Source organism: Heterodontus francisci, chromosome 20 (assembly GCF_036365525.1).
Source record: "Heterodontus francisci isolate sHetFra1 chromosome 20, sHetFra1.hap1, whole genome shotgun sequence".
Lineage (NCBI taxonomy): Eukaryota > Metazoa > Chordata > Chondrichthyes > Heterodontiformes > Heterodontidae > Heterodontus > Heterodontus francisci.
The window spans coordinates 38,733,236-38,754,812 of NC_090390.1; the positions used below are offsets into that span (position 1 = coordinate 38,733,236).

Sequence of the window (21,577 nt, forward strand, 5' to 3'; positions counted from 1 at the left end):
ATGTTTTACTATGTTAAAGGTGCTGTATAAATCAGAGTTGTTGGAGCATGGAGTAGTTGAAGTGGAGACCATTGCATCTTTTAAGGGAAAAGAAGATATGGGGCTCTTTCGAGAGAGTGGTACAATGGGAGTTGTTTTGGATTGTAGCAAAAAACTGGCAAGCACATTGGGTTGAACGGTCTACGATATTCCTATATAGAGAGGAGCACTTTCTGTTTCTATTTTACATTTTAAGATTGCCAGCTCTTCAGGAAAATGCCACTGATATGAGCAACACAAAGAGGATTAGTTTTGATACTGGAGCTATCTAGCTTATTGTCCTTTCTAACAAAAAAAAAAATCTGGTTTTATATTTTGGAGCAAATCAGTATTTTCAATTGATACAATAATTAATTGAATTAAGGTTTTTTTTTATTTGCATTTCATTTTTGAATTGAAGAAACCGTATGGATTCAGAAACCCAAGTAATATTTTAAGTCCCTTTTATGCACCTATGGTTCAGCTATTTCCAATGACAGCTAGTTATTTTCCCTGCTTCAGAAGAGACGAATCCCATTGGGAAGAGTTTGTTAAAACTTATAACAGGATACTGTAAAAGAATTTTTTAAAACTTCATTTCTTGCCATCTCCTGCAAAGCAGAACAAAAATGCTTTTTGTTGCTGTGATGTCCATCTTTTGGGGTCTGGCTGGGAACCAGTGAAACTGCCATCATTGAGAAAAATAGCATTGGAACTTGGCTGTCAAGGAATCCTTTTGAATGTTGTCATGCAGGTTCAGAGTTACTTCTGGTAGATCTTGCACTGGTTTTGAGGTTTTTTTGCTTAATCAGTACTGCCATAATGTGCAAATTTTTACTTGGGGTGGGGGTTGAGAAGAAAAGACCACTAACCGTATAAAAGTACAAGTAGTCACATTTGAAGTGAAAAGTAAGTTTAGAAAGAGTACTTTTTTATTCAAAAAACATCCCCTTCCCCAAACATACAGTAAGGTGATACTCAGATTTTACTTTAGTGCTTGTCTAACATTTCAGTTTCTTGTGCCCACTTGGATCAGGCCTTTCCTTCCTGCTGGGTTGCTCTAGTGATGTCACTGATAGGGGAGTGTGATCGAGCAGCTCACTACCAAGTAGTGAGAAGTATGGCTTCAGGCTGGCTCAACTGAGATACTGGGAAACTCTAATAACTTAGGAGAAGTAGGTTTTTTTGTTTAAAGCTTCTCCCGCTCTCTCTGGTTTTATCTTTTCTACTAAGAATAAGCAAGCTTTAAAATGGAAGGTTAAAGCTAAACAATATGTCTGCAGCTGACCTGGATTTTTATAGCAGTTGTCACATGATGGGACATGGAGCTTCATGTTAGCAGTGTAACTGTGATTTATTGTGATCTATATTGGTTCTAGAATCCCTGGATGAGCTGACTGACCTGGTGGTAAAGCTGTTCGCTGAGGTGGAGAACAAATTTGTCCCTGTCCCTGAATACACTGAGCATCCTTTCCAGGAAGAACACCTGAAGGTAGTTTTATTCTCCCTGTCATAAGTAAATAAACAAGTTATTTGTACGAAAATAAATTCCAATCAACAAGTTTTGCAGGTCTGAACAGACGAGGGCATTTTTCAATTTATTCCGCGGAATTCTGTAATTTGTTGATTGACAGAAGCTGTGCTCTTGTTGAGTAGCGCTTTTAATATTGTAGTTGAAAAAATAAATAAATTGGGTGTAATTTTTTTCTTAGTGGAGAACTGCAAAGTTTCAAGGAAAAAAGGGTGTTACTTCTGCGAAAGCGTGACAATTTTAACAGAAAATGTGTTGGTGAAAGCCCTGCCAGTACTTATAACTAGGAATCTAGTATGAATGATTATTCGAGATATATAGATGGATAGAAATTCAACATTTTAAGAATGGCTGTAAAGTTGCTACTTATACCCTCAACACTTGCATTGTGTTGTGTAGAACCTATGGCTGCACACTTGAGGGGGGATTTTATGCAAGGATCTTGGCTGCCAGCTGAAGAGCCAGCGAGAGCCCACATCGCCTGCTCTGGGGAAGGCCTGCTTTATTACGTGCCAATTAGGCACTTAAGTGGATAGCGGCAGGCCTTCCCTGGGATTAAGGACTCCAGTGACTGGAGCCACCCCCCTACTGAGACCTGCCAGCCAATCCGAGGTCAGCAGCTCTTTCACTGAGTAGTGCAACCATGAAGGCAGTTGCTGCTGCCAGTAATGGGCCCACCAGAGATGAGGGATACAAGCTGCAGGTGAGTCAGTGCGGGAGGGGTTTTACAGGGAGTGGGTGTAGAGGGGTCAGCAGCAAGGGCAAGGGAGGTTGCTCTCAGTGAACCCCCCCCCCCCCCCCACCCACTTCCCGATGCCAGGTCTCTTGATCAGGCACCAAATGCCTTTTAACAAGGTCACCCCACCCACAGCACAGCCGGCAAGTAACCCACACGAGTTTGTGGGGGCAGACCAGTCAGCTGCTGGCCTAATATCGGCGATAGGATGAAGCTCTTGGTTGTGCATTAATTGCCCACTTAAAGGCCTCAATTGGCAGCGGGTTGGAAAGGCTGTCCAAGGACCTTCCTGCCACGGACTTAATTGGGGTGGAGGTGGGAAGGTGGCAGGGGAAATCCCACCCAACTTATATGCTCTCCCTGCCTCCAAACTCACCGGGGTGGGGAGAACATAAAATACCCCCCTTAGTGCTAAATGGAGAAATAATGCACTGATGTTTGAGAAATTGCCTGCTTGGACACTTTTTGATCATGCATTTCCGGCACTTTTACGACCTAGAGGTGGTGTACTAGTTTGGCATTGCAGCTGCCTATATTTTTAAAGTGGTATGTACAAAATTCTGAAAACCTGTTCTGCTGTGTTAAGATTTGCAATTCCTGTATTGCAGTTATATTGTCAAAATTCTTTTTTAAAAATTCAATCATAGAATGGAAGTATTGTTTGGTATGTGATATGAATTCAGTCATTTTGGGGGGAAATTTCCTCCGTATGCTTTTTGACAAATTTAATTGAGTTTTTTTTTGAAGCAGTGTCTGATTGGATAAATAAAGGAAATGCAGTTTTATGTGGTGTGCACGGATTTTCACAAGGCGTTTGATAAGGTGTCGAACAAGAAGCCTGTGAATACTGTTCATTCCCAGAAAGTGAGAGTGCAGATAGACATAGCTGTTTAAAAACAAGCCAGTAATATGTTGGGTGTATGACTCAGCAAAGTCTCAAGAAATAATAAGTTTGTAAAGACATTAATTGGATACCAGATCAAGTACTTTGTGCGGTCTATTATGGAACGGACATTAAAGCCATAGAACATGTACAGTGTAGATATATGAAGATGATGCCAGGCATAGGAAACTATGATTATGAGGAAAGATTTGAGATATAGGGGCTGTTTCCACGAGAGCAGAGACTTAGGATACTTAATAGAGGTTTTTAAAAATTGAAAGGTGTTGATTGGGTGAATAGGAGAAGACTGATTTCCTCGGGTTTTGGGAGTTAGTAACTAAGCATTTAGTTTACCTTTCGTCTCCCTCAGTGATTATTTTAAAGAAGTTTCTCCGAACTGCAAGTTGATGGAACATGCAATGTTCTGCAAAGCATGGACAAAGCAGAATTCAAGTCCCTTTTAAGGAAAATTGGATAAATATTTGAATTAAGAGAAATGTTCAGGACTATGGAGTGATTAGAAGGGCAGTAGGATTAATTTTTGATTTAATTCAGCAAAGAACTGGTGCAGATATTTATATTTTTTTGATTTAGAGATACAGCACAAACAGGCCCTTCGGTCTGTGCCGACCAACAACCACCCATTTATACTAACCCGACAGTAATCCCATATTCCCTGCCACCTACCTATACTAGGGGAAATTTACAATGGCCAATTTACCTATCACCTGCAAGTCTTTGGCTGTGGGAGGAAACCGGAGCACCAGGCGAAAACCCACGCGGTCACAGTGAGAACTTGCAAACTCCGCACAGGCAGTACCCAGAATCGAACCGGAGTCCCTGGAGCTGTGAGGCTGCGGTGCTAACCACTGCCGCCCCGATATCCTAAGTGGCCTTTTATGCTGAAAACTTCTGTGATTTTATGGTGCCACATCATTAGCAGAACTCCAGAAGAAAATACTTGCAAGACAGTGGCGCAGTGGTTAGCACTGCAGCCTCACAGCTCCAGCAACCCGGGTTCAATTCTGGGCACTGCCTTTGTGTAGTTTGCAAGTTCTCCCTGTGTCTGCGTGGGTTTCCTCCGGGTGCTCCGGTTTCCTCCCACAAGCCAAAAGACTTGCAGGCTGGTAGGTAGATTGGCCATTATAAATTGCCCCTAGTCTAGGTAGGTGTTAGGGAAATATAGGGACGGGTGGGGATGTGGTAGGAATATGGAATTAGTGTAGGATTAGTATAAATGGGTGATGGTTGGCACAGACTCGGTGGGCCGAAGGGCCTGTTTCAGTGCTGTATCTCTAAAACTAAATAATTTATATTTCTGCACAATCTTGACACTTTATCCCTTTGACCCTCATCATCCCAAATCCTCACTCATTTCGCAGAGTTAACGTACAGAAATTGTGTGTCTCAGTGACCACCATCAATCAGGCTTAGTTAATACTTGTTTTTAGCAAGGTGAGGCCAAAAGCATAGCCTGAATTTGCATTTGCTGCTGCCTATCCCTCTCCCTGTTGAAGAATTTTGCATTCAGAAATGATTGGACCTAGCAGTCTGATAAATGAAAATTATTCAGGGCACCAGATGGGTACAGATAAGGAAAACCATTTGGTCCATTTTGACTGTTGCATCCTGAAAGACCTATTTACACGGGGCAGCGGCGAGCAATGGCCCACCCGCCTCAGGCCAATTGAGGCCCTTAAGTGCCCATTTAAGGGCCTTCGCCTGCCTCCACGCAGATTTTACGCATGGCAAGTGGGTGTCCTAGACCAGAGAGAAACCACCTGACAAAAGCAGGAGGCTCTAACGTCCGGGGGATGGTGGTGCCCTCCTGATCGGGAACCCTGTGCCCAATGGAGGGCCGCCCCCACTACCTCAACCACCCCCAACATGCACCCCCCCCCCCACCCCCAAGTCAACCAACCTTGCCTCGCTGGGGCCTAACCCATTATCCCCAGCGAGGCAACCAAAACTTGCCTTTGCTCCAGGCTCCCCGACATCTTTTCTTCCTGCTGGACTGTAGTTTCAGCAGTGGCCACCGTTCCTGGTGGCGCTACTGGGACTAAGTTTGTGGCCAATCAACGGGCCGGCAGCACTGTTAGGTGGGACGTCCTACCTCACGCGGGTGGAAGTCCCACCTCACACCAATTGAAGCCCAGCAAGCCGCAGAATATGGGTCAGATCCCCAGGCGAGGTGAAAGTGAGTTCCTGACGTTTTAGTTGGTGGCCGGCTCCCCTCCGCCTATGGTTAAATCCTGGCCCAAGTTATTAATGTAAATTAGAAACACTTTGGGGTTCCAACACTGATCCTTACAAGAGCTTACTCATCACATAAACTTTCAGGAGGGATAGGAGAGAAAGGAACACTGGAGAGTTAGCAGCATTAGAGACAATATTCTAGCGCTAAATTGTAAATGGTGGATTGGTTCAAACAGAGTCCTTTTGCTTTGAACTGAGAATTGGTAAGGACCAGCCATATTAATAACACTATAAGAAAGCACTAAATGGGCAAGGAAATTGAGGATGAAATTTGTCGACAAATTAGAGGCAAATATTAATGAGTTATAATTATGGCACATTTTAGTTATCTAATAATAAACTTGGGAGAGAAAATGTTTGAAAGGGAAGAGGGGGTGGTTGCAGTGTGTTCAAGACCATGTTTTCTTCAATTTGTTACTACTCTAATAGGGAAGGTAGTAGTACTTGAGCTGGCTATGTTATGCTGAAGCAGAGCAAGTGGGCAACCTAAAATGAATGGGAACATTTAAGAAACCGCGATGACAGTATAATTGGGCTCAATATAAGAATAAGAGACCAGTCAAGGAATTTGCATATTATAGTGTGATAAAAAGGGACCTTGATCATATTTAATGAAGGAAAATTGCCAAATACAACCTCTCATTTGTAATCAGAAATATTTAAATTGGAATTGGCAAACTATGAGTGAGTAAGCGGTGATGGCTTGCTTGGTGAGACCAGAAGATGCAAACGAAGATAAGTGCAAAGATTTGTTTGGGATGGTGGGAGAAAAAAAAATTACATAGGATAATTAGAACCTCGAGTTTTCTGCCACAACTATTGTCAATACAGAGCCTGTACATACTATGGAAAAGGAATAAGTTGCTTGAAATAGGGGAATACTCAGGTGGGCAGGTAGCAAGCAATTTGAAATGAACGAGGTGGTTCAAGTCCAGACAAACAATGGCACAGACTCGAAGAGCCAAGTGATCCAATTCTGTACTGAAATATTCTATGATTCAAGTTAGTAGCTGTCTGCTCCGCTGCTCTTTGCACGTGATATTTTATGTGGAACCCCATGGAGCTGGATTTTTCAGTTTTTAGAAATGTACTTTGCACTTCAATTATAAATTCACCACAGACCTCAATTAATTGGTTGGAAGTATTATTTAGGATCAAGTATTTGAGGAAGAAGTTTTTTTCACTTTTGTTCTCGTGCAGTCAATGGCTGTATTTAATTTTTAAAAATCCAGTAAAAGCTGAACTTTTTAAGGGTAGATTTATGCTCTGTAAATTTAACGATACCCCAGTACTATGCTTGTATGAAAGACAATTTTTGATTATCGGAAGTTATGTAAAACTAATACTGTGCAGAATATGGTCCCTAACATTTTAATGTACCCTCTTAAGTTTCATAGAGGTAAGACTTGTGGATTTTGAAATGAATGCTTGCCAGTTTGGGTATGAAAAAGCTAGTAACTGCTCTAATTCTTGGCGTATGTTCCTTTTCTTTTTGGGATGAAGTGGAAAAGACTGTTGAGATTATCTGTTTGGAAGCTGTGGAATAATAGAAATTATATTAATGTCTAGAAGTGCACTTCTAGCCAGCTTATTGGCCAATAGTATTTGTGACCATTGTGTAAGCACCTTCATGATGTGAACTGCAGTGGTCAAAAAGGCAGCTCTCCATCACTTTCTCAGAGCAATTAGGGTTGAGCATTACATGCTGATCTTGCCAATGATGCCCACACTCAGTGAATTTTCTTTTAAAGTTCTAGGTGTTGGCGTTGCTTTCTAGTTGTCTTTGGCTGATTGCAATCACATGACTTGTTTTAATTGACCTATATTTGAATATCAGAACTCTGGACCAATGCTGATAGACAGATTAGGTGCATGCAAGAATTTGACAGGTTTCAATATGCATGGTTGAGAACAACCTACACAAATATTCACAAGCTTAGAACTCCCAACTTAGTATCTATGCATAACCAACATCTGTGTTAATGTTGTAAGCCCTCCTTTTTATCAGGAGTACCTACTGGTTTTGAGACAGCTTGCCTACCTTTTCTGTTTTTAGAGAAATAGCTTCTGATATGTACATCATTACCTGTCTTGCTGCCTTATCACTGTCTCCATTTGTGATAGTTTGGTAGAACATGTGTTAATGATTTTTAAGTGGTTTCTTGAAGGAGCATGAAAGACAAAATGGTAGCAACAGGGACAATGGGAGAGTGGGTATGCTTAGGCAGACATGCAAGGAGCAGGGTGCAGCCCAGGGAGAGAGTGCAATCTGACATCTGCCTCTGAATCATGAGCATGTTGAGGGATGCACAAGTAACTTTTTCACAATTTGATGAACTGAATTGAATGCTGTCTTGTGTTTGTCATTCTTTCTATATTCCTTATCTTGAGACAATACATTTTATATTTTTAAAAAATGGTCTTACGCTATTTATGCTGTGCAAGCTGCATTTGTTCTCCCTGGTTGACTGGAAGCTTTCCTGGTGTGCTGTCGCCTTGAATAATGATTATACAACTGCGTGGCATGCTAGGTCTTCAGAGGACTTTGAGTCAGTTATGTAATTTGGATTAGAATTGCACATACATTAGATTCTGTCAAGGTGGCAGCCTCTTTTTGTCATGATGTTTCAGTTGAGTTCTTACAGCTATCATAGAAGGTACGGTAGTAGAGTAGTTTTGATACTGGACATGTTCTAACTGTATTTCTCAAATTTTCTGCAGTCTTTTTTAACAAAGTTGGCCACACCATCCTCCTCCGTTCAGCTTAGTGGGACTTCCCTTGCGTGGTTTACTCTGAGCTGTTGGAGTGCAGTCAGGGCATCTCTAGCAACACTTCTCTTGCCCCTGCAGTGTTACTTGGGGAGCTCTCTTTAGGATTCCTTCTTAGCCCCCTCTTTATCTACATACTGGTCCTTGGTGATGTCATTCACGGTATTGGGTCTGCATCCATATGTATGTTGAGGCGCACCCCTGTACCTTTCCATCTATCAACCTCCTCCGTTGCCTCTGTACTGCCGGAGATTTTTTAAATCTGGCTTTCAGTCTTCAAATTTTCTCTAGTTAAACTTTGGGAAGACTGAAGGCATCACCTTTTGGCCCTCAGCACAAACCTTATGCTCTTAGCATCAACTCCATCCCCCTCCTCGGCCATTATTTCCAGCTGAATCAGACTATTTTCAACCTCAACATCCTTTCTGATTCTGAGCTGATCTCCTGACCCCCATTATCCTTGTCAAAAATTGCGTACTTTCAGCTCCATAACTTTGTCAACCTCTGCATCCGCCTCATCTATATGTCTTTAGGAACATTAGGGCCTTTAGGACGTTTTATTCAGCCCCTCAAATCTGTTTCACCATTCACATGCTGCAAACTTAAAATACTCACATTTTAAGTCATTCCAAAATCTCTAACTTCCTCATGCTCTACAATGTTCATCCTCATTCCCCGCCCCTTTCTCCTGTTGCAAGCTCTCCATTCCTCTTGCTCCTTGTGCAATTTCCCCCCCCCGGCCATTTTGCCATAATATTAGTGGCCTTGTCTGCCGCCACTTGGAATTCCCTCCCTATAATCCCCCTATTTCACCACCTCCCTCTCCTTTTAAGATTCTATTTTAAACTTATCTCTTTGAACAAGCTTTAGCTCACCCTTCCTAATTTTTTCTCCTTTTGGTTTGGCATCTTTTTGTTTGAATTAGACCTCTTTGAAGGGCTTCAGGACATTTCTCTCTCACAAGTTCTATATAAAGGTTAATGACAATGAACAAACATCAATTTTTAAGTTACTAATTGTCTAAAATTCAAATTCCACCATAAGTTAAATTTAAACCAGGAAATTGACCAAAGCTGCTGGTTTATTGTAGAAAACCCAACTGGTTCACTTAGCACTAGGGTATCGAACCTTTTCATGTAGGGGGCCCACATTACAATTTTTGTTCTATATAGGGGGCTGGTGAGCAAATTTCAGAAACAAATTCTTTGGCATTAAAAGTTTACTATTAATCAAAACAACAAATGTGCATTTTTGTGAAGAAGCTTTCAATGAGAAGACTAATTTATTAACTAACTTTCACGTCACTATATTGAACACTGAGTTAGTGAGGTACCAGCCATTGTTTTTGCTTGCATAAGTAGTCAATCTCGCACACATTAATGTAGCGATGCAGAGTGTTCTGGATAGATGTCCATCTGCCTGAAGAGATGTTGATCTCTCTTTCCCCTGCGCTCCCTCTGTGTGTCTCTGTCTCTTTTTTTTCCCCCGCCTCTTCCACTGCCTGCCTCTCCCTCCCCACACCCCCTCATTTCGACACCTCAACCCCATTTTTCTTTTCCAATCCTTATTTTGTTTTCATTACATGTTTTTAATCTAATTATTCTTCCTGGTTTCATCTCTGCACGTCTGTGAGTATTCTTCAGTCTGATCGGTTGTAGAGCCTTGCTGTTTCTTCCCCTGCTCACAGAAACCACAGGTGCTCTGTAGAGGACACCACACAGGATCAAATACCAGCTCTGAGCCAGACTCCACTCAGAAGCCCGTGAAAAATTTGTGGGCAGTTGTCAACGAGTTGAAAGTTGTGTCCCATTCTTCCTCTGCTGATGGCAAAATCTGGGCCATTAAATTCAGATTCATAATTTGCAATGATGGATTTGAACTCATGACCTCTGGGTTGCTGGTCCAATATGGCAGCCACTAAACCACTGTACTCATGAGAGTGCTTTTTCTATCACCTTAAGATTCTATTCACTTGAAAACATTAACTTCACTGGAAGTTTTGTTCTTTTCTACACGACATATTCATAATGAGTACACTACAGTTTGCTAACTGTATAATTGAAACTATTATTCAGTGAGATCAAAATGTAAGATTAGTAAACAGTTTGCTGAATTTAAAAAGTCTTGCATATAAGCCCACATGTTGAGAATGGGCTACTTTGGAAGTTGAATCATAAAAACCCCCTTCCGCCTTTTTTTTCTTCTCATTTCCACCCCGCCCCTTTATTTCATTAATTTAAGGTGTTGAGAAAAGTCTGGAAACATTGCTTTGGTGTAGCAGGGTAAATCAGGACAGCAGATTTAAATCACTACCAGTAACTGTACTGGTCTTTGTTGTCATCATGCATAGATTACCTTCACCTGCAGGACTGAAGTTTGTTGCAAGAAGGTTGATCACCATTTTTAAGGCTGTGAGTGTGTAATCAGAGTTGCACATACTTGTGTTGACGGGTTTTTTGTGGCCACTGAAAGATCAAAAGGTTGCTTAAGTAAATGCAACAAAATTAATTTGGGAGAGCAATATTTATATTCTTGCAGAAATAATCGCTTCAAGGCATTGGGCTGAATTTTCCAGCCCCTCGATGTCAGGGGTTGTGGCTGGAGCCCCATAAAATACTTGCGGGAGTGGCCTGCCACAACCCCTGACGCCGAGAAGGCCCCGCCGCATTTTATGGCATCAGCGAGGCCCTGGTGCGGCCTTCATTACAATATTAAAATTAATTTTTAAAACGTGCAAATCAACTTAACTTGTCCCGGCGGCTGTCCCACGCCGATATTACGGCTGCTGGCCACAACTCGTGTGCCTTTGGAACTCAGTTCGGAGTTCCGAGGTGAGTTACTGATGGGGAGGGGGGAGGAGTGAAATTATCAGGGCAGGTCGGTGGGGGGGAGTGGGAAGCAGGGAAAACACTTCTTTTTAATTGGCTGTGTGGATAGTGGGAAGGGGTTGAAGGGTGTTTGGGGTGGGAATAAATTTCACTTTGTTGCCCCAAAAACAAACATTTGGTTGGGGAGTGGGAAAGGGCCTGCAGCATTTATTTAAATTTTTGCGAACCATGCACCACAATATAACTTTAAAAGTTAAAATCTCTTCTAAGGGCTCGAAGACCCTTTTTAAAAATGGCACGGTGCCTGTGCAGTGTTGCCGGGTGCTGCTGCCGGGGGCGATGCGGTCACTTCCTCTGCGTCATCGGGGGGCGGCCGCTCTGCCCCCTCCATTTAAATGAACCACCGTGCAAAATATCGCGGGGGGGCTCACATCAGTGCCTGAAGGCTGCCGACTTCAAAGCGCGCCACTGCGATTTGCAGCGTGCTAATAAATTTCAGCCCATTTTGTCAGGAAAAAAAAAGCAGTGTGCATTATAATTAAAACGATCCTTGTTGATAGAAAAACATTCAACATTGTGGATTAAAATGACTGCTCTTTGTGAAAAATTACTTCAGTTTTTAACATTTCTAAATATGGAGAAATTCAAGTCCAAATTAACATAACTAAAATCACGAGTAAATCTTGTTATTTGTTTTACAGCAACTGTATAAGGTGGTACCTATCAAGGACATCCGGAATCTTTATGTTACATTTCCTATACCAGACCTTCAGAAATATTATAAGTCAAATCCAGGCCACTACCTTGGACATTTGATTGGCCATGAAGGACCAGGGAGTCTTCTGTCAGAACTCAAATCCAAAGGTAATACTGAATACTATACCTGGGAAATGTGCATCAGTAATTTTTTTTTATTTCCCTTCCTTCCTCTTTTTTTTTTAAGTTTATATGTGTTGAAGTTTTTTGTCAGCTACGAATGGTGCCCTTTTGATGCTCTTCCAATGACCGTGTCAGAGTGTGGCCTTTTGTCCAATAATATTTTCTTTTCTCCTTTTTTTGTTTTTTCCTTTTTCTGATCTTTTCCCATCACTCACTTTTGCAAGGAGCCACCTCGTGTCTCTCTTTTTATGCCTTCTATTTCAATGTGGCTCATGGTACAAATTGGATTATTTAAATAATAAAAATGCTTGTTTACTTTTGAGGTGGAGGGAATACCCCAAATACCCAAGCAAAATTCAGAAATTTGGTTACACTGAAATCCAATAGTTGTATTTTATGGACCTGTTCGAAATGGCAACGGAGATTGGTGGGGGGGCATAAAATTGGGATGGAAGATGTGGGACAGGAAGTCTGACAGTCGTGACGTTCTTTCCGGATTTTCCCGTCAGCAGCTGACAGGGTGGGCGGTAAGCCAACCAAGCTAGTTAACAAGCCAATACGCAGCAATTTTAGTCCGGGTTCAGAATTTTCTTTAGGGTGCACGGGAACCAAGGGGCTTCAGGCCTTGCTTGCCTGGTGCAAGGAGGTGACAAGGAAGCGGGAGCTCAGTGTTGGCTTCACTAGGAAGCCATCGGGTGAGCTAGCGTCGCTTGCCAGGAAAGGTAATGATGGGATGGGGGGGTGGGTGGCGCACATCAGGGAACAGTGTTGGGTGTGGGGATCGAGGTGTCAACACTGCAGGGCACCCACAACAGTGGCACTGGGACAGATGCCAATCCCCTGAGGGGGGCACGTTGGGATAGAAACGTCTATTTGGACTGGAGGCCTTGCGCTGAGGGAGTGGTAACCTGGCTTCGATGCCCGCCTGGAGGCCGAGGAGCAGAGAAGGCAGGAGATTCAGGGATGGACAGTGGAGTGGCAGCATATTGGGGGTGCACAGGAGGCTGGAGAAGGCTGTAGAGGGGCTTGGCAACAATCCCTGGCATGCAGAAGAAGCTATTCTCCTCTGGAGAGGAAATACCAGCCAAGGCTTAAAGACCTGAAGATGTCAGAGTGGCAATTCCTCCGAAGACTGACTCTCCAGGGAAACTGTCAGTGATCTATGTGCCATGATGCAGGATGAGCTGAGGCTCCTGGGACTTGGTGGACCCCCTGATGCCAGTAGTGCTGAAAGTCACTGTGGCTCTGAACTTCCATGCTGCCAGATCATTCCAGGGATCCACTGGAGATATGTCTGGAATCTCCCAGTCTCTGGCACATCGCTGCATCAAGGAGGTCACTAGTGCCATGTTCAGGAAGGCAGGTGACTTTGTGTACTTTGGCACGAATCCATACAGTCAAGCTGAGCGGGCTATAGGTTACAGAGCCATTGCTGGATTCTCCCAGGTGCAGGGGATGGTAGAATGCATGCATGTGGCAGTCAAAGCATCCACAGACCAGCTTCTGCCTTCAACCGGAAAGGATTCCGCTCCCTCAATGTGCAACTGATCTGCGACCACGACACGAGCTTCCCCTTTGTGTGGACTCGCTTTCCTGACAGCCGCCATGACTCCTTCATCCTTCGCCATTCCAGGCTGCCTCGGTAATTCACTCCATCCCCCAAAGCCCATGGATGGATCCAAGGGGACAAGGGAAATCTTTCCAAAAAATGACTACTGACCCCTCTACGTGAGCTCCAGACAGAGGCACAGAGGTGAAACAACCAATGTCAGCAGGCCAACCGTTGAAAAGGCCATCTGGGTTCTGAAGTTGCAATCCAATGTCTGGATCAGTCAGTTGGTGTCCTCCAGTACCCTCCTGCATGGGTCTTGGTTATTTTGGTGGTCTGCTCAGCACTCCATACATTTGTTGCCCATCCCTGATTGCCCTTGGCTTGCTAGGGCATTTGAGGCCATTTAAGAGTCTACCACATTGCTGTGGGCCTGGAGGCCAGACCAGGTATAAAACGGCAGATTTCCTCCTCTAAAGGATATTAGTGAGCCAGATGGGTTTGTACAACCATCAGTAGTTTCATTGTACCATGACTGAGACTGGCTTTCAATTCCAGAATTTTTATTAATTTTTTAAATTATAATTAATTAATTTAATTTAATTGATATTTAAATTCCACCATCTGCCATGGTGGGATTTGAACCCATGTCTCCAGGGTATTGGTCTTGGCTCTTGAGTACTAGTTCAATGACATTATCCCTACACTACCGTCTCCCCTTGTGCAATATTTTATAGTACGTTAGTACATCAGGAGATTATGCTGTAGCATTGTCATGTCCCTTAACTTAGTACTTTTGCAGGAGTACATCAATAGTCTGTGCTGTAACATTGCCGTGTACTGTAGGAGCGCACCACTTTATTGTCCTGTAGCACAATCTTATTAACTGTTTCTAAATGTTGAAGTGTAAAATGCTAATTTTTCAGTTATTTTCCTCAAATGTTCAGTATTGTTTTAGTATGGTGATTCTAGAGAATCACATTTTTAGTCATTTTAAAACTTTTTTGGTTTTCAAAGTCTAAAGGATTAGTAACCTTTTCTGTTACTTTCCAGGTTGGGTAAATACTCTTGTCGGAGGGCAAAAAGAAGGCGCTAAAGGTTTTATGTTTTTCATCATTAATGTGGATCTTACTGAGGAAGGACTTGGTAAGTACAGTATATATTTTGGCAGCAGCTGTGATTTTTATGTTCTTTAAATTTGTATTGTGCTCGGCTTATAAACACAAAGTACTTTCTGTTTACATTTGAGTAATGCATGACAAAATTTAGGAACATGATATTCTAGTTCAAAAAAAAAGTTACAGAAAAGTCAAGTATGTTCCAAGGCAGAAACACCTTTGGAGTGCAGATGATATCAAAGCTGGCAAAAGTGAAACTCAAGTTGTATTTGATGTGAGCTGTACCCTAAGATTTGCAACTTCCTAGAAACTTGCCCAAGTATTATTTTACAATATATGTAGAAAGAGTTTGAGAACTGACCCTGTTAGGACAGCAGTTTTTTAGCAAGCAGATGCTGGCAGAATGAAAGTATCTGGGTCTTGCAGTGGAATCATGATTGATTTGAAGAGGTGATGGTCCAAACCTTCCCTGCAGATATGAAAGGAAGCCACTTGCACAGTAGGTCAGAGGGCAAGCTCGACAATCCGTCACGGCTGAAAGCGAAGACAAAAACACATCGTGTCCTGATCAATGAACTCCTCTATTGCTGATGATGCTGCGCCAGTTGTTCAGCTGTGCCTGTAACTTGTTCATTTTGACTATAAGTGTCAAGAAAACCGTTGTCATGGGACAAGGTGTTGCATCTCCACCCCGATGACGCGAAATAGCACCCCACTGAAAGTGGTTAGCAAATTCTGTTACCATGGGTCCACGGTGACAGACAGTCTGTCCCTTGATGCAGAGCTCGATACGTACATAGGAAAACAGCTATCCTCTTTGGCCGACTCACGAAATGCACATGGGATACCACCAAGCTGTCGCTTAGGACCAAGCTGATGGTTTATAAGGCCTGTGTTCTCAGCACCTTGCTGTATGGCTGTGAACCATGTGTGACTTACAGCTACCAGGAAAAGAAGCTCAATGTTTGCTGTCCATGGTGCATTATGGGTATATCCTCGCAGGACAAAATTACAAATGCAGCGGTCCCCTCAAAGGCAGAGCTCCCAAATATGTTGGCACTAATCAAACAGCCGCAGCTTTGGTGGATTGGACACGCCCACAGGATGGAAGACAGTAGCATACCCAAGGACCATCTGTATGGTGAGGTAGCTGGGCCAGATGACCAGTGGGCCACCCAAAGCTCCGCTTCAAGGATGCTTGCAAGTGTGACATGACAGTCCTAAATATCAACTATCGCACCTGGGAGTCGCGAGCTGGTGAAAAGGGGAAATGGCGACACATTCTGTGGACTGGTGTGCACTACCACAATGACCAGTTGCTGCAGCAGCTTGGTAACAGACAACAACATCAAAAAAAAAACTTAGGGCGTCACTTGGTAGCTTCACATGCAGATCTTGTGGCAGAACCTGCCTCTCAAGGATTGGCCTTCACAGCCATTAGCAAAAGTGCACCAAGAGAAGACACCCCACCTAAATGGATTGCTTGCTGCGTGTTTAGCTTTTATAGATGGAAGGATGCCAACCAACCTATGGTCCAAGCAGGAAGATCTGTTTACTAGCTTACAAAGAAATAGTATGGTCTGTGTACACTTAAAAATGCAAATAAAACGTTCAGGGGTTCTTGATTCATTTGATAATATGTAACTTTGTTTTTTTTCTCTACCCTTATTTATGCAGTGCATGTTGATGATATAATTCTACACATGTTCCAGTATATTGCTAAACTGCGTACAGAAGGGCCACAGGAGTGGGTTTTCCAAGAGTGCAAGGTAATAAACAAAATCTGACTTAGTTTGACCATTGAATCACTTTACAAATCAGGCTAAAACTGGATGCATAAAATTCTGCAGAAAGTAACCAGAAGGAAAAGATGTTCATAGGTGCTCAATAGGCAATTTGAGAAAATAAAACAAAATCTTCTAAATAATATGGATCAGAAATTGTGTTTTACTACCCTTTGTACTGCTAATATTTCACTTTTTGGGTATATAAATAGTACCACTAATAAGATTTGATAGGTTTCTGCTTTGCCAGCCAGTTTACTCAGGCCACTGTTAGAGGTAAGGATATGCTTGTGATATTGCTGCAGATGCATGTGTTGGTCAGACTTTGTTTCAAAACCTTGAATTAACCAGATGTGATTAGGATTAGGGGTTATATTTATTCGAGAAAAGGGATTTTTAAAAAAAAGTTTAAAAATCTCATGTTTATTGAAGGATAGAAATAAAATGCACTTTATTAAATGGTAAAGCAGTGGTTACTAGAATTTGGCAGAGTGTTCCATTATTCAACTCAAATATGATCATTTTCCTTTTTTACATAAAATAGTGGTTTTGAGGCTACCTTAAGGAGGTAGTTCTGAACTGATTTCATTTGTTTTGCCATTTTTTTTTCTCCTCCTCCGCCTGAAGGTGTTGACTCTTGCTGGGGGTTCTGAGGGTCCTGAATGCCCTGTTTACTCACTAGAGTGACTGTTCTTATGTGAGTTTAGGCAGTGAATGTTGACTGGCTATTCTATTTTGGGGATATCATGTCCAAGCCTGATGTCAGGTCATGTATTTTCCAGCTGGATAACTGGATAGCCACCACGAGTGGGAAACATAACTGGTATGTTTTTCTATTTGTGAGGTCAGCTGCAGCACCCTTCTATCATCCCATCTGAAATTGGATAATTTGGCACAGACCTGGGTCTTTCAAGTCATTGTGGCTCAATTACACCTTTTTTTATTTATCAACTAAACAATAATGACGCAGTTGTGTAATCTTCTTATTGGCGATGCTCTAACCCCGCTAATCGCAGTGGTATTTCTCTAGTGTTCAATACCTCCTTTTGATATTTAGAGAACTAGACTCAAGTGCTCTGACCACTTGAAATTCTTTTCCAGAAGCTGCAGCAATATGAAGCATTGAATATTTCAAATTCCTTCAGTAGATGACTATTAATAGCTTTTTATTTTTAAAATTTAGGATTTGAACGCTATGGCATTTAGGTTTAAAGATAAAGAACGACCACGTGGCTACACTTCAAAGCTTGCTGGCTTATTACATGTATGTAAAGATTTTCTTGTTTGCTACTATATTTTAACATTATTCTCTGCAGTACTTTTAAACATAAGTGTGTTATTCTAAGATTGGTCACTTTTTATCACATTACTTTCACGCAAATGTAGTAACAAACGAGAATGTCACAATAAAAGATGGAAGAGGCTGGGGAAAAGGTGAAGTATTTTCATGGTGCATCTCCCACAACCTCTGCTTTTAATTCTACTTATCACTCGCAGTTAACTGTTTTGATGCTCATTTTGTATAGGTGCCTCCAGCTTTGACCATCTCAGATTTGTGATTGTTTTCATTCTCCCTGGCACTTAGAAGTCACTGCTTGATTAACCCAATTCTTGCTGAGTACTGATTTTACAAAACAAATTGTTCCCAAGCACCATGTAGAAATGATTCGAGGGAGCCTTTTTGGGGTGAAGGGTTGAGGGAGTTGGCAGTTAAGGGTAAGTATTTCACTTTTAAAGTATGTTACTCTCAAAGTAACAGTTTGCCCTGGATGTCTACTGCACTTTCGCCTTGTATTGTGGGTGGAGCAAAACTGGTATCATTTCTGTTTGTTTTATTATTTTTTATTTAGAGATACAGCACTGAAACAGGCCCTTCAGCCCACTGAGTCTGTGCTGACCATCAACCACCCATTTATACTAATCCTACACTAATCCCATATTCCTACCACATCCCCACCTGTCCCTCTATTTCCCTACCACCTACCTATACCAGGGGCAATTTATAATGGCCAATTTACCTATCAACCTGCAAGTCTTTGGCATGTGGGAGGAAACCGGAGCACCCGGAGGAAACCCACGCAGACACAGGGAGAACTTGCAAACTCCACACTGGCAGTACCCAGAATTGAACCCGGGTCGCTGGAGCTGTGAGGCTGCGGTGCTAACCACTGCGCCGCCCACTGTGTTAGAAACTAAATTGTTGTAAGTTGTAATCATAACTCATGTATGACATAAGAAATTCTTTTAAATTGGAAAGATATGTCCAGACAGATGCACGTTGTGCCTGACAATTTGTGGGAGTTATAGAAAGTCAGTAGTACATCCTAATAAGTCATCGTGACTGATTTGGCTAGATAATAAATGGATAGTAGACAAACCTAGAAAAGGTAAAGCTGAAGTTTTTTTTAAAACTTACAGATCTTGCAGTGGTGGTCTGTTTCCAAACATGATGTGATGCGAATTATGGGATCTGCATGTGTGGTCAAAGGTTCTTTAATTTTGGTTCTGCCAAGAGGAGCCCTAGAACAGAGGCCTAGACACTTCTCACAGTAAGAGATTATAATTTATGGCTAGGATGGGCAGTGCCTAACCATGGTAATATACCCATTCCTCTTCTCTGGCAACAGTCAGGGTACAGTCAATGAAATGGTGGAGAGACTGAAGAAGAGAACTTTGTGTGTGTATTTTGTTCAAATCCTTGTGCTCATAATTGAACACCTGGTGCTAAACATGATTGTCATGGTTTCTTCAACAATGATATCAACTGCAAATTCTCAGCATACCATGTGTAGCTTAACAAAGGTAGTCCGTGGAAGTACTTCTATTAAAGCTATTACGTAACTATAGTACCAATGCTGCCGAGTGTATAGTCTCAGCATCATCTGTTGAATAACCCATTTCTTAGGATTTTCCTTGAAAGAAATGTATAAGCACCATAGGGTGGTAGGAAAAAAATCAAGTTCTGTTGCATGGGGATCTGCAATTTTTATCTGTGCTTAGTGACTGCATTCTACAAATTTGTCATGTTTTGCTGGGTAAACTGCCACTCACTGGCTATGAAGATGGGTGCACATAGCCCATGATCAATTATGTTGTTCATTAGTTGCTGTATAGTTGTATCCTTTTTTTTCTCTTCCAGTACTATCCCATTCATGAAGTGCTTGCAGCTGAATACCTGCTGGAGGAGTTTAGGGCTGACCTAATTGAAATGGTACTGGAAAAACTGAGACCAGAGACTGTGCGGTAAGTTGTTTCAGTAGTATTAGTGGCTGCTTTGCCGATCTTTTGGCCTGAAAGTGTGAAATAGGAAAACTCAGTCCTATATTGTGTTAATGAATCAGCAGATGCTGTTGTTAACTTTTGAAATTAATAATCTCTGACGAAATCATAGATAGACTGGTAACTCCCATTTACTGATGGTAACAAATCCATTTATTGGAATAGATTTTGCTCTTGGAAGCAAATGATCGGTGCCAGCCATTCATTACATTTGTGCTTGTCCATAGACTGTTTATTGACTTTTGCATGGTAAGTTCTTGTCTGCCAACCATTCAGAAATGCAGCATCTTCTACAGGGTGTTTGGGATCTGTATGAACAGGGCAAGCAACGGTGTCTTCTTAAGCAATCTGGTCAAAGAATCATTACTGAGCAATGGAGAACCAGGGAATATTGAAATCCATGTCAAAGAATAAGATTTAATTTTTAAAAAGCATTTTTAAAGAAAAATCTCCAATAATTTAAAAGCTGAAATTATGAGACTCCATTCTTATAAAAGTTAATTCAGTGTCCGGGGTTGTTTGGCAGTAACTTTCCTCCTGAGTTTAGTACATGTTGATGAGCTTCATGACATTCAATGTATTTGCATGGTGAATCACAGAACAGTATGCCCTTCTGCTTGCAGCTTTTGGAGGGGCAGGACATCTTGTACAGTGACTTTCAGATTTTCACATTTAACCGCGTGTGTGGTTGCTGGAAGTCATGTTGTTTTTACAGCGAAATCCAGCCCATAATGTCCAAAATGCCTTGTCTTGAATTTGAGGAGGCCAAGAAAAATTTAACTTGGTTACCTGGCAGCTATCATAAACTAAACTCTCAATCACTGATTTAAGCCTGGTAAATCCTGTTCTTTATGGTGCCGGATTCTCTTAAGGGTGGTACTTGAAATAAATGTGGCCAAGGTTAAACTGCAAGATTTCTCCAGTGCCTTCATGGCAATTGGAAATCGATTATCACTGCAGCAGAGTGGCAGGAGTAGGAAGAATAATAGATTTTGTACTGGTGTACTTGAGGGCACTTTTCCAGCTTTGAATTTGTCACCTTTTGTGTGGGAATTTTCGGCCATGTTGATCATGCACTCTACCTAACTAGTAAATGCTTGTAATAATTGCTGGGTGCAATGACCTATCCGTATCTTCCCATTTTTAGAGTACAAAATCCAACCTGAAAAGTTGCTGTGATGCTGAACCTAACCTTGTATTGCAGGAAGACTATAGATACAGTTGAACATGGAAAGTGATTTGAGATGAGTGTATTCTAGCTTAACTAAAAAAAAATCACCATATAATAGCAAAAGAACCAGAGGGGACATGAGGAAACAATTTTTTCACACAGCATGTTGTTGTGATGTGGAAAGTACAGTCTGGAAGGGTGATGGAAGTGGATTCAGTAATAACTTCCAAAAGGGAATATTTCAAAGGAAAAGATTTGCAGGGCTGTGGGGAAAGCAGTGGAGTGGGGTTAATTGGATAGCTCTTGCCAAGAGCTGGCACAGACATGATGGGCTGAATGACTGCCTCTGGTTCTGTATCATTCTGTGATTCCATAACAAATGTTTGTTTTATTGTGCTTGCTGTAGTCGGGGTATCCTTCCTGACTATAATGGCAGGAAAATCCTGCTAATGGGTTGACTAAAGGTGAAAATCCTAGATGCTCTGAGTCATCCAGTTTGTGCCACTAGGTCACCAACATTTGGTATAATTCTTTGTGTTCCCTCAATGTTTTGTCACAATATACAACACTTATGCTGCAAATTAAAAATGTTTGCCTGAGACTGTTTATATGAAAACTGCTGAATCAGCCATAGCTTTTGGCGGCAGAAACTGCATGTCAGCCCAATTTTAGTTTGTTGCAAGAAAGCTTCCATAATACGCACTGTGATTTCTCCAAATTAAATGGTGGCATGCGGGGCTTTACTACAGATGTTAAATAATTGAAATAAAGACACT

General features: G+C 41.9%; 1 protein-coding gene across 4 annotated transcripts in view; it reads left to right on the top strand.

The window, feature by feature from the left end:
* Positions 1-21,577, top strand: part of ide (insulin-degrading enzyme) — a 165,058-nt gene that overhangs the window by 40,024 nt on the left and 103,457 nt on the right. For all 4 annotated transcript variants that reach the window (XM_068052630.1, XM_068052631.1, XM_068052629.1 and 1 more), the window contains exons 6-11: positions 1,398-1,510; positions 11,723-11,885; positions 14,503-14,595; positions 16,245-16,336; positions 17,535-17,615; positions 19,491-19,594. In XM_068052630.1, coding sequence (XP_067908731.1) covers positions 1,398-1,510; positions 11,723-11,885; positions 14,503-14,595; positions 16,245-16,336; positions 17,535-17,615; positions 19,491-19,594 — 646 coding nt within the window. The remainder of the gene's footprint in view (positions 1-1,397; positions 1,511-11,722; positions 11,886-14,502; positions 14,596-16,244; positions 16,337-17,534; positions 17,616-19,490; positions 19,595-21,577) is intronic.